The sequence below is a fragment of the Gossypium hirsutum genome, chromosome D11, assembly GCF_007990345.1.
Source record: "Gossypium hirsutum isolate 1008001.06 chromosome D11, Gossypium_hirsutum_v2.1, whole genome shotgun sequence".
NCBI classification, from domain to species: Eukaryota; Viridiplantae; Streptophyta; class Magnoliopsida; order Malvales; family Malvaceae; genus Gossypium; species Gossypium hirsutum.
The window spans coordinates 8218288-8233831 of NC_053447.1; the positions used below are offsets into that span (position 1 = coordinate 8218288).

General features: G+C 36.4%; 3 protein-coding genes across 5 annotated transcripts; 1 reads left to right on the forward strand and 2 right to left on the reverse strand.

The window, feature by feature from the left end:
* Positions 1–207: 207 nt before the first annotated feature.
* On the forward strand, positions 208–5793 carry LOC107911574 (ascorbate transporter, chloroplastic). 3 transcript variants are annotated; one of them, XM_041105880.1, is made up of 11 exons: positions 208–529; positions 1347–1804; positions 1892–1999; positions 2161–2316; positions 2639–2854; positions 3225–3434; positions 3871–4008; positions 4429–4530; positions 4783–4848; positions 5212–5296; positions 5383–5793. In XM_041105880.1, the coding sequence occupies exons 1-11, from the start codon at positions 475–477 to the stop codon at positions 5478–5480; spliced, it is 1692 nt and encodes a 563-aa protein (XP_040961814.1). In that variant the 5' UTR covers positions 208–474; the 3' UTR covers positions 5481–5793. The 3 variants fall into 3 exon arrangements, with proteins under 3 accessions (XP_040961814.1, XP_040961815.1, XP_040961816.1); XM_041105881.1 differs by lacking the exons at positions 5212–5296; positions 5383–5793 and adding an exon at positions 4959–5133 and having other exon boundaries at positions 211–529; XM_041105882.1 differs by lacking the exons at positions 5212–5296; positions 5383–5793 and having other exon boundaries at positions 211–529; positions 4658–4806.
* Positions 5794–6241: 448 nt separating this feature from the next.
* LOC107922796 (cytochrome P450 86A8) lies at positions 6242–8880 on the reverse strand. The gene has a single exon (XM_016852969.2). It carries the CDS (start codon positions 8155–8157, stop codon positions 6571–6573), a length of 1587 nt encoding a protein of 528 aa, XP_016708458.2. The 5' UTR covers positions 8158–8880; the 3' UTR covers positions 6242–6570.
* A 2416-nt stretch (positions 8881–11296) lies between these two features.
* Positions 11297–14552, reverse strand: LOC107911576 (origin of replication complex subunit 5). The gene is made up of 5 exons (XM_016839423.2): positions 14391–14552; positions 13189–14032; positions 12679–13098; positions 11794–12103; positions 11297–11656 (listed from the first exon to the last, which is right to left on the reverse strand). Exons 2-5 carry the CDS (start codon positions 14004–14006, stop codon positions 11606–11608), a joined length of 1599 nt encoding a protein of 532 aa, XP_016694912.1. The 5' UTR covers positions 14007–14032; positions 14391–14552; the 3' UTR covers positions 11297–11605.
* Positions 14553–15544: the final 992 nt, after the last annotated feature.

Consider the following 15544-nt stretch of genomic DNA (forward strand, 5'->3'; position numbering starts at 1 on the left):
GAGGGTGGCGGCGCTTCTCGTTAACCGCGGTTGAGATTTCCCCCATCTCATTTCCAAAAACACTCATTTTAAAACAACTTATTTACCGTCTATGCTACACAAATCTCACCGTAATATCGAAGTGCATGGAGGGGTATTTTCAGGATCCTGTTGCTTCTTCATCTTTCAGTGGATTAATATCTCACGTGTCACACTTTCAACCCTCCTTTGCTTCCTTATATTAAACCACTGAGATTTTTCCCGCTTTGAAAGAAAATTAATAATAATAAATAAAAATAAAGCATCCGCAACAAAATTTCTATCAAAGAAAAAAAAAGAATCTTTTGTTTATCCGTTCAAGCGTCGAAGGACGTTTGGACAGAGAGCTAAAAACATTGTATCGGTTATAGATTTTTTGAGCATTCGTTTACAGCTGAATGGTATAATTAGCTTTTAAGCCTCACACTCTTTCGCTCTAAAACTTGTGTTTCTGCAATGGCTATGAGCGGTTTGGTTTCCAACCGGAATTTCGGTCATTTTATCGGTTCAGGTATTGTTTTACTATCTTAATTGGAGATGATTCCAATTGTTGTTTGAGCTTAATGTTCATCTGCATTTTTTTTCTCGAGGATTGAATACTTGCATGTTCTTTTCCCCTGGTTTCTCGCCTCCTGGTTTATTTTTTTTCTTAGAAGTTATCAATTTTGCATTGATACGTCTTTGGATTTGAATTTCATTTTGAGGTGGATAACAGTAGCTTGGAGCCTTAGCTACCGTGGAATCTGATTAAATTTGATTGCATGAAGTATATATCTTGATTTTTCTATTCCGAAGTTCAAATGTGAAGTCGATAATTGATAAATGATGTTGCTTTGATTTCTTTTTCCTGCTGAATTTAGTGGTTTGCTTGGTAAACAGTTTGAATTTTGATTAATTGATGATGAAACTACAGTTTCAGTCTTCTCATCTTTTCGATTTCCATTCTTTTTCTGCAAATAATTAGAAGATTGTTTTGCCAAACTGGATAATACATAAAATGGGGGTTTCAATTGTTTTACGGTTTCGATGGATATGAGGTTGCTGTGGACTGTAAGTAAAAATTATTGACTGGTCATAAACTTTGGGAAATCCGCCTTGTCTGCGTAGTCCCATGATTCCCCTTTATCTATATTAAACGTGTATTAAATGCAATGGTTCTACTTTGAATTTTAAATACTGTATTTAATGGATATTCCTTATTAGCTTCATTCTCCATTTAATGTCAATTACTATACTGAATTGGCACACAAATCAAGTGTCTTTTACATCTGGAATATCTCTGTAATTTGGTAGCTCTGGCTGAGTGTTGTAAACTATGACAATGGCAGGTATACTATGTCGAGGGGAGCAAGCCATCTTGCTTCACAGGGGAGAAAGATTATCTGTAGCTGTTGTGCATGGGAACATTGTGAAACCTATATCAGTTTCTCCGAATGGAAGGCAACTTATTTTGTTGTCACTGCACCATAGTGATAAGTCTCACAGAGATTATCCTCAACAAAGAAGTAAAGGAAGTTTTGCATGCTGTTCTTTCTCAAGTTCCTCGCCTGGAGGTTGGCTTGAGGCAGGTGACAAGGACAAAATAGTAGAAAACAGGAGTTCTGCTTTCTATAAATCTGAGGAGTATGACATAACAGAAGCGAAGTTGGACTCTTTGCCGTCTCCTGATGAAAACAATGAAGCTATTCTAGTTGAACGAGATATCCCTTGGTGGCAGAGTTTTCCAAAGCGCTGGGTTATTGTACTCCTGTGTTTTGCAGCATTTCTGTTATGCAACATGGACCGTGTTAGTAACTCTCTTATAAACTATAGGACCACTATACATCTCTATATGCTTGCTGACTCAGCTGTGTGTTATATATTCGTTTTGCAGGTCAACATGAGCATTGCTATACTCCCTATGTCAAAAGAGTTTAACTGGAATAGTGCAACAGTTGGTTTGATTCAGTCCTCTTTTTTCTGGGGCTATCTGCTCACTCAGGTGTGGTTCAACTACTTTAAAATATGCAGAATTATTTAGTTTCTATTTAGGAAGTTCATTACATTGGCACGCTTTAACCTCTATGTGGTTTTCATTCAGTGTTTGTTGATGCCAGATATTCTTCTAATCTTTTTAATATGGTCTTTTCTTTTGACACATAGATTCTTGGAGGCATATGGGCAGACAAAATAGGTGGAAAGCTAGTCCTGGGTTTTGGTGTTGTCTGGTGGTCAGTAGCTACAATTTTGACGCCAATCACTGCGAAAATTGGACTTCCATTTTTACTTATTATGCGTGCTTTTATGGGAATTGGCGAGGTTGGCCCTGCTTTGCTTGTTGGTTTCTAATATTTATCCTGTGCTGACTTGTGGTTGATCACCAATTACCTCCAAAATTCACCTGCTGAGTGAAGCAGCCTTTTTGTTTCTGTTCTAATTGGCTAAGAAGTTAGAAAATTTTTATTAATGTTAATCAACTTGTAAGTTTGAAGTAGGCGAAAGAATGATAGGAAAAGAAAAATAATTCGTCAGGTTTAATGGATTAGAGACTTTTACTCTTATAACTCCGTAACATTATTCACTTGGCCAATAGTTCCTAACTTCCCAGAACGAACACGCAAGAATTCTCATCTGTTTGCAGGGTGTGGCTATGCCAGCAATGAACAACCTACTTTCTAAGTGGATTCCAGTGTCAGAGAGAAGTAGATCACTTGCACTTGTATACAGTGGCATGTATCTTGGTTCTGTTACTGGGCTGGCTTTCTCCCCCATCTTAATCCACAAATTCGGGTGGCCATCTGTTTTCTACTCATTTGGCTCCCTTGGAAGCATCTGGTTTGCTTTATGGCTCAGAAAAGTAAGGCCCTAATTCCTTTAGCCTTATTCAAAATATATTAAAAGAATCGACATAAAAATCTCTCCTCTGGAACTAATCATTTGTAAGTGATTAGGCTGCATGATGCTTGAAATGAGCTTAAAACAAACCGTACCTGTTCATATCCTATGAGACATGTTAGAAATCCAGCCATTTCTGCTCCCATTATAACTAAAAGTTTTTGACTGCCAAGCTTACTTTTTTACTATAAATCAGACACTCTAAACAACTAGTTTGGGATATTCTATGCATAAAAAGGGGAAGTGATTGAATTAATGTACGTTCATTTGGATGTCACTCCTTAATACTCAGTTTGAACTTCTTTGTACCACTTGTGGGTGTTGGTTCTCAGGCGTATAGCTCCCCAGAGGAAGACCCAGAACTTAGTAAAGAAGAAAAGAAACTAATCATGGGAGGCAGCATATCAAAGGAACCTGTTAAGGTCATTCCATGGCGGTTAATCTTATCAAAAGCTCCTGTTTGGGCTCTTATAATCTCTCACTTCTGCCATAATTGGGGAACTTTTATTCTCTTGACATGGATGCCTACTTACTACAATCAGGTATTTGAAACATGTTCAATGAACAATGTCAACCTTACAATTGGCTTCGAGTAAAGTCTACAAGACATGCTTTTCATTTGCTTAAATTTTCACTTGCATTTGCAATCTTTTATCTGAATATCAGATATTAGCTTTGGCATATGTTTCTGAAGAGACTTGGCATCTCTCATCAGCACTTATTGCCTTGCTGGGTATGAGGCATGAAGTGTGTATGGCTCACAGCTCAGGTGCAGGCTGTATTGCTGTTCCAGCCCATGCCTTTCCATGAATACATCCTTACCTGCCAAAATTCATGTTTGGTGTGCTGTGAATTAGATTTGCTGATCATTAATTTCTAATTTCTCGCTACTGTTTCCTAGCTATCTTACCTTTAGCCTTTTACAAATCTAATCTAGCAGCCAGAAAATGATAGCTAACTTTGTGGTTGTTCTTATAGGTTTTAAAGTTCAATCTCACTGAATCTGGACTCCTCTGTGTTTTGCCTTGGTTGACTATGGCCGCCTTTGCAAATATAGGAGGGTGGATTGCAGACACACTCGTTAGCAGAGGTCTTTCCATAACAGCAGTGAGGAAGGCAAGGATTAGTTCTTCGTTGATTCTTGAAGTTTGACTATTTCAAAGGATTATTAAATGCTTGAATGTACCAATTTGTAGTATTTGATTGATAACTCTGGTTATAACCCTTCTGCGTCTTAGTTAAATTCAATCTCCTCGTCTTTTCTGTACGCATCATGGTTGCATGGTATCACAAAAAACTCGTACCATCTTAGAAATTCTTATAAATTTCAAAGGTTAACTTGATTTATTGAGGGAACAAAATCACACCTAGAAGTCAGCGGTTATACAGTAGAAGTCTCACATGGCATTTAGACCCGACCTGAGATAAGATAGAAAAGAAATTTAGTAGTTCAGTCAGAAAGTTGATGAAGTGATTGTAAGACTACTTGATACATGCCTCTTAATGTAATCATGTCATAACTAGTTAATTTTGCAGATCATGCAATCGATAGGCTTTCTGGGGCCAGCCTTCTTCCTTACACAGCTAAGCTATGTCAGAACTCCTGCTATGGCAGTGCTGTGCATGGCATGTAGTCAGGTATCATTTTTTGTTTTTCAGTTTAACCTCATCTTTGAATTTGGGCATTGCCATCTTCATTTTTATTCCTCCACAGCTATGAGATTCTTATCCAGATAAACTTCCTTTCTTTTTATATAAAAAACAGTGTGTGCAGGAAACTCCTGTATTAGACTGGCCATACAAACCGGCTTAGGTGTTTGGTTTCTATTGAGGTTCTTAATTTGTCACATCTGGCAGAGATAGTGATCCATAATTTTATTTTCTCGACAGGGATCAGATGCATTTTCTCAGTCTGGTCTTTATTCCAATCACCAAGACATTGGCCCACGCTATGCTGTGAGTTTCTTATACTAGAATATAATTTATAACTAAAAGGAGATGTCATTTATTATAATGATATCCCAGTACTTTTCTGCTCATACTGTACTTTTGTAAAAATGTGAAAGATGGAAGCAATCTTCCCAAACACTTAGGGCGATACATGGTAAAATCAGTTTGACATGTCTGCAAGTGCTAGAACCAATAATAGCATATCGATATGATAATCCTCAAATAAACATAACTAGTAAGGCTTTTTTCTATTTTGGAAGAGTAATTCTCTATGTGGTTTTTATTTAAACAATTCCCTTAATCATCAGTGTTCAAGAATGGCAATTTTCTTTTCCTTTTTTGGAAGTAACTTGTTTAGGTCGATCACAGGGAGTTCTATTAGGACTGTCTAACACTGCTGGAGTGCTGGCTGGTGTTTTTGGTACAGCTGCTACTGGCTACATACTCCAACGAGGTTTGAATTGGCCTCATGTTGATTTGATTCTCCTATATGCCACATCAAGTTTATTTTATTCACATCTACAAACATATCCTCCGCAGGCTCATGGGATGATGTGTTTAAGGTGTCGGTTGCATTGTACATCATAGGCACATTAGTCTGGAACTTATTTTCAACCGGAGAGAAGATACTCGACTAGTAAAATACTATACCCGGAACAACTGCATCCTACATAACCAAGCAAGACAACTTTCGGAAGCGATAGAAAAAGGAGCGAAGGTGAGTGAAAAATCCATGATCAAACAGCCTTTTATACCATCTTATAAGCCTCTTGTGCAGTTCAAAAAAACACTTGGTTGGCCGGAGAAATGTTTTATTTAAAGGCTAAATTCCTTTGTTTTTTTTCTTAGTTCATTTTTGTTTCGAGTGTATTGACTTTATTGCTAATATTTTGTTCCGACCCATGAAACAATATCTTTGCCCATAAAATGTTGAGACACAAATAATGTGTACAATTCGCATGCCCGAGTTAAACTAAATATTTCACCCTGTGCTGCATACCTCCCTAACATGGTGGGCCATACATTACATGTCTAATTGTAGGAGAGATAAGGGGTCCTTAATGCTGTAATTTGAAGTTGGGTGCATACATTTATAGTTGTATGCCTTCATTTAGAACGGGAACTATTCGAACGGGACTTTTTGGGCCAGATTTCAAGGGGAAATGTGGCTCTATTCTGGCCTACAAACAGCTAATACTTCCGTCCGAAAGTGTAAAGACTTAAAAATCAAAATAAAAGTGATAAAATTGAAAGGGATATTTTTGTTATTTTATTTAATATTGAAAGTAAGCTTATCATTTAAAAACCCTTTTGGAAGGAAGACAAATTGAGCGAATGGAGATGTTCATATTATCCTAACTTGAGACAACAGAAAGAATAAAATAATCAGATCCCAATATGTATTCAAAGTAAATTAACTTAATTAATTCATTGAATGATTGAATTCATGTCACGCCCAATTCCATTACAAACAAACAAGAAGATTTATGAAACAATTTTATAAAATAAATTCAAAAGATTCCCTACAAGAAAAGCAAAGAAGTATATATATTAAATTGTAGATTAAAAATACCTCTCCTTCCTTTCTATCTTATAAAAGGATCTTTCATGATTTATGTACCCAACTTCCTTGCTTGCTCAATATCCGTGAAGAATGCAACTCTGAGTGGCCCCCGCTCCATCTGATCATCAGTCTCATCACCATGCCTTATATATTTGCACTAAAATTCACAATTTACCCTGCATTTTCTCTTCACTCGTAATCTTTTCAACAATTGCCCCCAAATCTCTTCCATGCACGTTAACTTTAAGCCCATATTTCATAAACAACGTCAGTGACATTTTCTGCTCCACCTTATGGCCAGGCACCAACGTCAGCTTATGTCTCAGCAGTGCCGCAGCCGCCACCGACTTCATTTGTAGATAAGCCAATCCTTTCCCTAAACATATTCTTGGCCCTGCATTGAACGCCACGAATTTATAAGAGTCGTGCTTTATAAATTCCTCCCCGTCCGCTGACAACCACCTTTGAGGACGAAACTCGAGGCAATCGTCACCCCATGTTGACCTCATTCTCCCTACTGAATATATTGAATACGTCACCGACGACCCCGCCGGAACAAAAGTCCCATCCGGCAGCACGTCATCGGCCACCACGTGCTTTGAATCCTCCGGCACCGAAGGGTATAGCCTTAGGGTTTCTGATAATGCTGCCTTCAAATATATCAGTCGGTCAAGTTCTTCGAACCCTAAGGGCTCGTCAAGCCACGTTGACGTGTCAATGCCACGTGTCTCGATTAAGACGTTGCAGATTTCCCTTAAGATGTTGTCTTCAACTGTTGGGTGTTGAGAGATGAGCCAAAAGAACCAGCTTAGAGCAACGGCTGATGTGTCACGTCCAGCTAGGATGAAATTGAGTGCCACGTGTTGGAGAAACTCGTCTGAGTAGGATTCCTTTTTCTTCATAAATCTCGACAGCAAATCGTCGTGTGGGTTCCCATCTTTTTGCTGACTCAGCAATTCTTGCTTACGTGTATTGATGACGTTGGATAGATATTCATCCATGTGGCCTAAGCTTCGGCTCAGACTCACTTCTAAGCCAAGCCGGAGCCATCTCTTTAGCTTCCACAAAACCTCTGGCAAAATAAACCTTTGAAGAGAGGCCTCGGTGGCTCGGTCGAAAGCTGAAGCGAAGCCGTTTTTGGGTAAACCTTGGGCGCATGTTTGTGGATCTTTACCAAAAGCTAAGCCGCAAATGTTATCAAAGGTGAGCCTAAGCAATACGTCTTGTAGATCAACCGGCTGACCTTGGCTTTGAGCTTTCTCTAGAATGGGGCAGAAGCGTAGCTTGATGGCTCGACTAACCCAACGAGCCATGGCTTGGCGGAGAGTCCTGGTGGTGAATTCCAGCGCGGCGGTCCTCCTTTGGAAGAGCCACGTGTCACCGTCGGAGTTGAAGATGCCTTGACCGAGAAGATCATGGAACACGGCTTGCCACGTGGGACCTTTGGGATAATTATCGAAACGAGACTTGAGGATGTGCTCCAAATTCCTGGGATCGCACGTGACCGTCACGAGACCTTGTTTTCGAGCCAAGAAGGGGATGGCACAAATGCAGGTCTGGTACGTACCGCCGCAAGCGCGGAGGTTGTCGGAGATCCAGTCATGCATGCGGTCACAGTTCTCGATTAAGCCCGGAAGGCTGCCCAATAGAGGCCAGACACGTGGACCTCGTAACGACCGTGAGATGAACGTGAACCACAGCAGGTAAGCTGTGATAGCCGCCAAAAGGAGCAATGCAGTCGATATATCCATATACCTCTTAACTACAACAAAACAACTCGCTCCTAACTCAAATTTTCTCTAGAAAAAAAATGGTTCTAAGAAAAGTTGAAAACAATAACTTACCTAAAATATGGGGTTTTTTTTTCAAAAAGAAATGTGGAAACACGAAGCACTGAAAGAGATATTTTTACGTAAAAGAAATGAGGGTTCTGCTTTGTTTTTTTTAGTTTTTACGTACATGAAAGCTGCGTCATCAAGAAATTAAAAAAAAAAAGGAGGATTAAAGATCTGAAAAACAGAGAAAAAAATGAAGAAGAAGAAGAAGAAGAAGAAGAAGGTGATTGTGCAAAAATGGAGTATAGAAAGAGGATTTATAGGTGAAATTATAAAGAAAGGCAATTATTAAGGACAGACTGTTCCTTTGAATTGCACCATCAAATCTCTTGTTTTCCCTTTCTTTTTAATTTCTTTCTCTTTAGTGTCATCTATCAGATGCACCACACATAAATGCGCTGAGAGGTCGTTGAAACCTCTTAAAGCCTTTTTTTTGTTAAAAAAAAGAAGAGTCCTAACCATTACTCGGTGTAGTAAAGCCCAAAATTAACTCTCATCTTATTCTTTGTTTTTCCTATTTCTCTTTCCTCTACGAATTTTCACCTAATTTTTGCAGGGTAAGAAAGAGGGTCTTTAATTCAAGCATTGAATGAAGAGAATTAAATGAGTTTAGTTGAGAAAGTAAAAAAGAAGAAGACTACAATGTCAATGAAGCAATAAAAAGATGAAACAAGTGACGCAAAGATAAACAGTGTGTAATTTCTTGGTTTCTTGGTCCCTTTTAGGGTTTAATAGAAAAGGATGGAATGGGAGATGTAAATTATGAAAATGGGGTTTAGTCATGTGATCTTTGGTTAGTGTTGGATGAGCAACCCACCAGCGACCACCACCTACAATTCATAGCTCCTTGACTGCTGCTGCTGCTGCACCTGTATCTGTATACTTTTACTATATGCCCCCTCCCCCACCCCACCCTCTCCTTTTTTTTTTCCTGCTATATATACATGTATATGATCCTGCAAAATAAAATTCTTGAAATTCGATTCCATGGATCATAAAAACTTTGACCTTTGCTTTCTTTAAATGCTTTTTCTATGTTAAAAAAAGGTGTGCCCAACCCATTTGCCTCTCTCATCTCACGGCACAATATATCCTGCTAAAATGAGAAACAAAAAAGAAAAAAAAGTCAAATGCATAAATGGGAACGCAATGCTGAGACTCAGAGAGCACAGGTGGTTCAGCAGCACCATTATATATATAATAACTTTGATTTCTAATTGTTATGTTTGATTTTTTTTTTATTTAAAAATTATGACAGAAGGATCTTTCACATAAACTAGCTAGTAGGAGGTTTAATTTTGCACTAAGTATTTGCTGTACTTATACTAAATTACGTAGTTGAAATAGGTAGGTCGTGGACAATAATCAATGCCAAAATTGAGGTGGACTTCCACTCTATTTAAATATGTAGGTTGTTCTTATTATAATTACATTTTTAAAGTTTAATTAATTAATTAATTATTTTGATTGGAGTTATTGATAGAAGTTGTAACTCTTTAAATATTTCGATTTACTTAGGAAAATTAAAAATTATGTTATCAATATTTTAGGTGAATTTCAAATTTAAATATGTATTTCATAATATAATTGACTTTTTAAGATCATGCTTCATATTGATTCATATATAAATATATATTCAACATAAATTTCAAATACATACTCGAAAAATAAAAGAAACAAAATGGGAAAAAATAGTTTATGCAAAATTTGATATTTACAAGTTACAACAACCATTTCAAATTTAAAAAAGAACACTAGAATATATTTTTTTATCAAAAGATATTGATTCATATAGGGATGTGGGTGTAAATAGCTTGGGAAGGAAGAAATTAGAAACTTGTTTCTTTTCTTGTGGAAGTCAACCAATAAGAAATGTAAAATTCAGAGAAGAAAAGAAAGGTAAATAAATAAAGAAGGGAGAGGGAGAGGGAGAGTAGGTGTATTTTGTGTAGAAAGTCCTCAGCTGGTCCATCGCAGTTGGCTCATGTTGCAACACTGATATAAAACAAAACAAATAACATAACGTGTAAGAACGGAACCGGTCGAATGTAGGTCTAATCTAGGTGGTGCATACATTAGATCATACTCTCAACTTTAACTTTCATTTTCAACCACTTACCAATTTAATAAACCCACATATATATGTGTGAGTAAGTGTCTTTTTTTCTCTTATTTTCACCTATTCGGCAAGTTGATCCATTGATGAAGAGGATGGGGTCAACCGTGAAGTAAATATGGAATACCATGCATGTGATTCATTCACTTTTCTGTGGGCATATATTTAAAGAAATGGTGAGTAGATCAGGAAAAAAAATGGTTTCATCATTTATTTGAATATTGAATATATATCTACATAAAAGATTTTAGGTCATCATCCCACAAGTATTCTAACAAATGTCAGAAATTCAGAACTGGTTGGAATTTACTTTTTATTGTTATTTTTGGTTAGACCATTTTGAGCTGTTAAGATAAACGATTAAAAAGAAGAGGAGGAGGAGGTTGCTTGCTAGCACCTCACCATGAATATTTAAGAACAATGCATGCTAAATTTTATACATTTAGGTGGATGGCCCAATCCATATATAGTTGGGGTTAGTTACTAGGCAAATATTGGTCAAATTTCTCTTTCTAAATTCTGCCACCTCAGATCTTTATCAAAGTTCACTCCTACTTTAATTGATTAATTGTAATATAATAATTACTAGAGTTGATATGTTATTTCCATTTTATTTTATTTGTGATTGGGTTTAGTTCTTGCCTAGAGTCATTTACTTTAGTTCTTTGAATGCTTTCTTTGTTTTGAGTAAGTTAACTCCCCTAAAAGACATCAGCACATGCACGAAAAGTAAATTATGAATGCGTCCAGATGGAACCCATAGATGCCTAACCGATAGATGGCAAAAATGGGTGTCGGCAGTTCATTTCCATGTGAGATTCATTGATTATTCACAACCAGATTGGAAATCCAAAATCAGAGGTTTTCATATATGCTTGGGGGCTTAAGAACCTTACGACAACCATAACCACAAGTCAAGCAATGTTAAAGACAAGAATCTGCATCTTAAATTTCTAAATGAATGTTCATTAAGATATTTGTAGAAACCTAACAACAAGATACAGTTATCGACTAAGACGCTAAACAGTATTCCCCTGCAAGTGCCTTTACAAGTTCGGACTACCATGGATAATGGACTATGATTGTCGGTTCTTTCATATATTCTGTGTCCATTACGTTAGGTTAACAAACTTATGATTAACATACAACAGATCCCAACGCCACAGTAAACAAGAATTATCATCTTCCAATTTCCTGATGATCCTCTGTAACCAGTTGACAAGGAAAAATTTGATGATGAAGCATCAATCATCTTCTGTATAAGTATTTTGATAAAGGGAACTTAAGGCTCCTTGCGACCTGTATACAGTTGGGAATACAATATGGTTTATATATACACAGACAGTATAATCACATACGTAAAGGGACTAAACAACCAAACAATGTTAGATAAAGAAAATTCACGAAAATTACAAGATAGATGTTGAAGACATTACCTTCAAAGCTAAATCTTCACTTACTGCAGTGCGATATCGAGTTGACCCCTCCAATGGGCAGCTTCCTCCTTTAATAATAAAATTAGCATTGCATAGACTGGACAGTTGCAATAGTACATCAGACATGAGTCCTCTACTACCTCCCTCAACTGTTAGCTCATGACTTTCTTCTTCATCAAGGGAATCTTCTGCTAAAGATGTTATACACTGAAATATGGCTAATAACCTCTCCAATGGAAATGTTCCAGGCCCTTTCATAAGCAATTCTTGCTCTGCCATTTCCTTTTGATCCATTGATTTTTCAGATGCCCTATACAAAAAGCATTCGGTCAAGATTTAGTTTATATTTATAAGTAAAAAAAGATGCATACAAAAAGTTTAATGAGATTATTAGTTCTTAGACAACATGGAGCATCTAAGAAAGATATTTAGAAATCAAAGCAATTTTGAATCATCAGGTTATAAAAGATCACTTATATGTACTAACAATTAAGAGCCGGACCAGCACCAATAAAAGGAAATTTCTATACAAAATTAGAAGCAGCTCATATAACACAATGCCATTTCATTCAATTAGCTGTGCAAACATGACTAAATCAGTTAATACTATACCATATATTCAAGAGTAAGATTATGGCAGGCTCTTGGACTGTACTTGAAGTTTTTCCAGTAAGCACAACTGCAGTTTCCACATAACAGGCATATAAAACAAAAAAGCATGTCCAATAGAAGAGTTGAAGAAACTCATTCCAGAATAATAAGGGAGCTCTAATTAACAGCTATATGCCATTAGCCCATTACCATACTAGTTGTTTCCAATATAGTCAATTGTAGCTCCATGGCCTAGAAGTATATTCGTAAAACAAAAGTTATTGTTGTGCTTACTTCCTCTTTCGTTTGTGACTATCAGAAACCCCAGTTGAATCAAATAATGATGCATCAAGAGTAGCAGGGTTTCTTGAAGCAAGGAACGCTGAAATAAGAAGATACTTTGCAGAAGTAGACATGTGAAAATCTATCTTATCAAAGTCTTCTCGAACTCCCGGCATCCTTGAACTATTAGTTTTCTTTGTCTCCTGGTTGGTTTCAGCTTTGAGGAGTGGCTGAGATCGAACCTGGAAAGTTTCATTCAAAGCAGAAGCAATGTGTGGCCGAATATGACTAAACAACCTTCTCTTCATTTCTTCATTGGGTGCAACTTCCTTGTCACTTAAGGGTTCAGAATACTTTTTAAATAATGAAGAAAATGCTGCAGCCAATTCGTCTACTTGTCTGGTAACTCTACAGAAAGGCCTTAGCACGACACTGGGTGACATAAAAGAAGAAAGAGATTCATTAGTTGACACACACAAAAGAAGCGTTCGTTGGCTTCTGGTCTTGGTACTTAGTACTTACTCAAGAAAGGAGGCATACAATCTGCTGTTGGTTTGATTTGCCATAAAAATATGACGAAGATCATCTTCTGTGTAGTCCGGAAAATAAAGAGGGATTGGCTCCGCATAACCAATATTTAAGTAATATGTATCGGGTGAGGTATTGCTAATAAAGATCAAACCGACCTCGGGCATCTTTAAAATATCATTAAGGTTGAATAAAAAGGGTAATATGGTAGAACTTTTATCCCAATCTCGAACGCACTCCAAATTATCAAAAACCAAGTAAACCATTGTTCCATCAGGCCGTCCACTCATCTTAGAACTCACTTTCCCTGAATTCCCCTTGAGATTAGTAATCACATTCTCCAATGCTTCACGAAGATAATTAACAAAATCAGATGGCCTCTCACAACGTTTTAAGCTAGAATAACTATGACCTGAGTCCTTCCTATGAAACAACTGGTTCAAGATGGACTCAAACAAGATCCTTGGACTGTAACATGTAATGCAACTGGAATAGATGAAAGGGCGATTTAGATGCCTGAAAACCTGGAGAGTAACACTGGTTTTCCCAGTAGAAGGGCCACCATAGACCAAAATAGGAAACATGGGGGAATTCAAGGGACCCAAAAGGCGTAAAAGCTCTAGAATTTGAGAACGTCGACCGGGGAAAGAAGAAAAGAGATCCTCCAACCTAAGGGGTTGCTGTCTGAATCCAAGGTCATTGATTGTCGGTTTGTAGGATTCAGGGGGGTTTGTTGATTCAATGGCAGTGTTGGAAGCAGAGTAAGATCTAGTTGCTCTTCGTGTAACTTGTGGGCTTTCCTCCGTAGCCATTAATTTGCATTTAAAGAAACAATTCACTGATAACATTAAAAGAAAAAACCATTTTAAGAAATCAGACTGAAAACAGTACTTGCTACATAAGAATGATAAATAAATAAAAAGCAGCAGCAGAGAAATAGCAGTTCAACACTAAAGGGAAATCAAATAAACGCTTCATTCTGTACCGATAAAGAAGTGGAAATCCGGACAATTTTAAGAAGATAGAGAAAACAAATTTCCAGCCAAGCAAAAGAAAGTACTACTTAGTTTTTTCTCTAATCAGTCATCAATGCATTCCTTTTTGTTTTTTTAATTCTACTTTTTGTCGACAACCAAACAAATGAGAGATACAGAAGCAGAAAAAAGAAATGGAAAAAAATAGAAAAAGAGAAATACCTGATTAAGAGAATCAAATTTGCCAAATGGAAGATAAGCGACCAAACTCAATAATCCGTGGGGAATTTAGAACCCTAAAATGAGTGGGTTTGGGATTTTGGTGTTAGGAAGAATAAAATAAATTGTGAAAAATAACTTTTCCCGCCACAACTGCCACTGAGGGTTAAAGAGAAGTTGCTTAAATTTGGTGAGGACAAGTGCAGGCAGGCCAGCCCATGTCAGGCCCAGCTAGTGATGTAATGGCTCAAATTACACCTGCCCAACAGACAGAACTGGATCTTGGCATCTTGCTACAAGTATTTTGAAATTTTACCCCAAACCCAATTTAAATATTCATATTATTTCTTAAAAGTTAATAAATTAATTAATACTAGAAATACTATCACAACGCGTATGTTTGTGAAAACCATAAATTTAGAATATAAATATTTGTTTAAAAATCACATAAATAAATAATAAAACGTATAGTTTGAAACTAATTAATAATAACATATTAAATATGTACGTTATTAAAATGAAAAAATTAGATTAATTTTTTTATTATGGTATTGTCGTCAATCTTGAGTCAGTACCGAGTTAACTTATGGCATCAACTCAATCAAACATATTATTAATGTAATATATACAACCGATGAAAGTAATGAAGTGTGCATAACAAAATTAAAATGTAATAAAAATATCAATGAAAAGCTTTAGTTAAATTATGAATTAAATGTTTTATTAATGCAATTAGCATGGGTTCAAATCCTACCATATGCATATTTTTATTGTTTTTAAGTGAAAAGACTAAAATACCCTCAAACAATATTCCTTATTTTAATTACAGAAGGACATTTTCTTAATTTCCTAATTGAGTTGGTGATCTGGTTGAGGATGACATCAACTTAATAAGACACTTAAATAATAACATAGATTTATCATATAATCTAACAATTTTAGATAATGTCATATTTCATTAATAAATAATATCTTGTACTAGTTTAGTCATGGCTAAGCAAAAAAATCGGCGGTATTTGGATGATTTATGAAATGTAAGTTCAAAAAACACAGTTACCCCCGATACAATTGGATTCTGTTTTTTATTTAATATATAAGCAATTTATTTTTTATGCTATAAAAATAACTATTTTATATTTAAAATAGATACCATAATT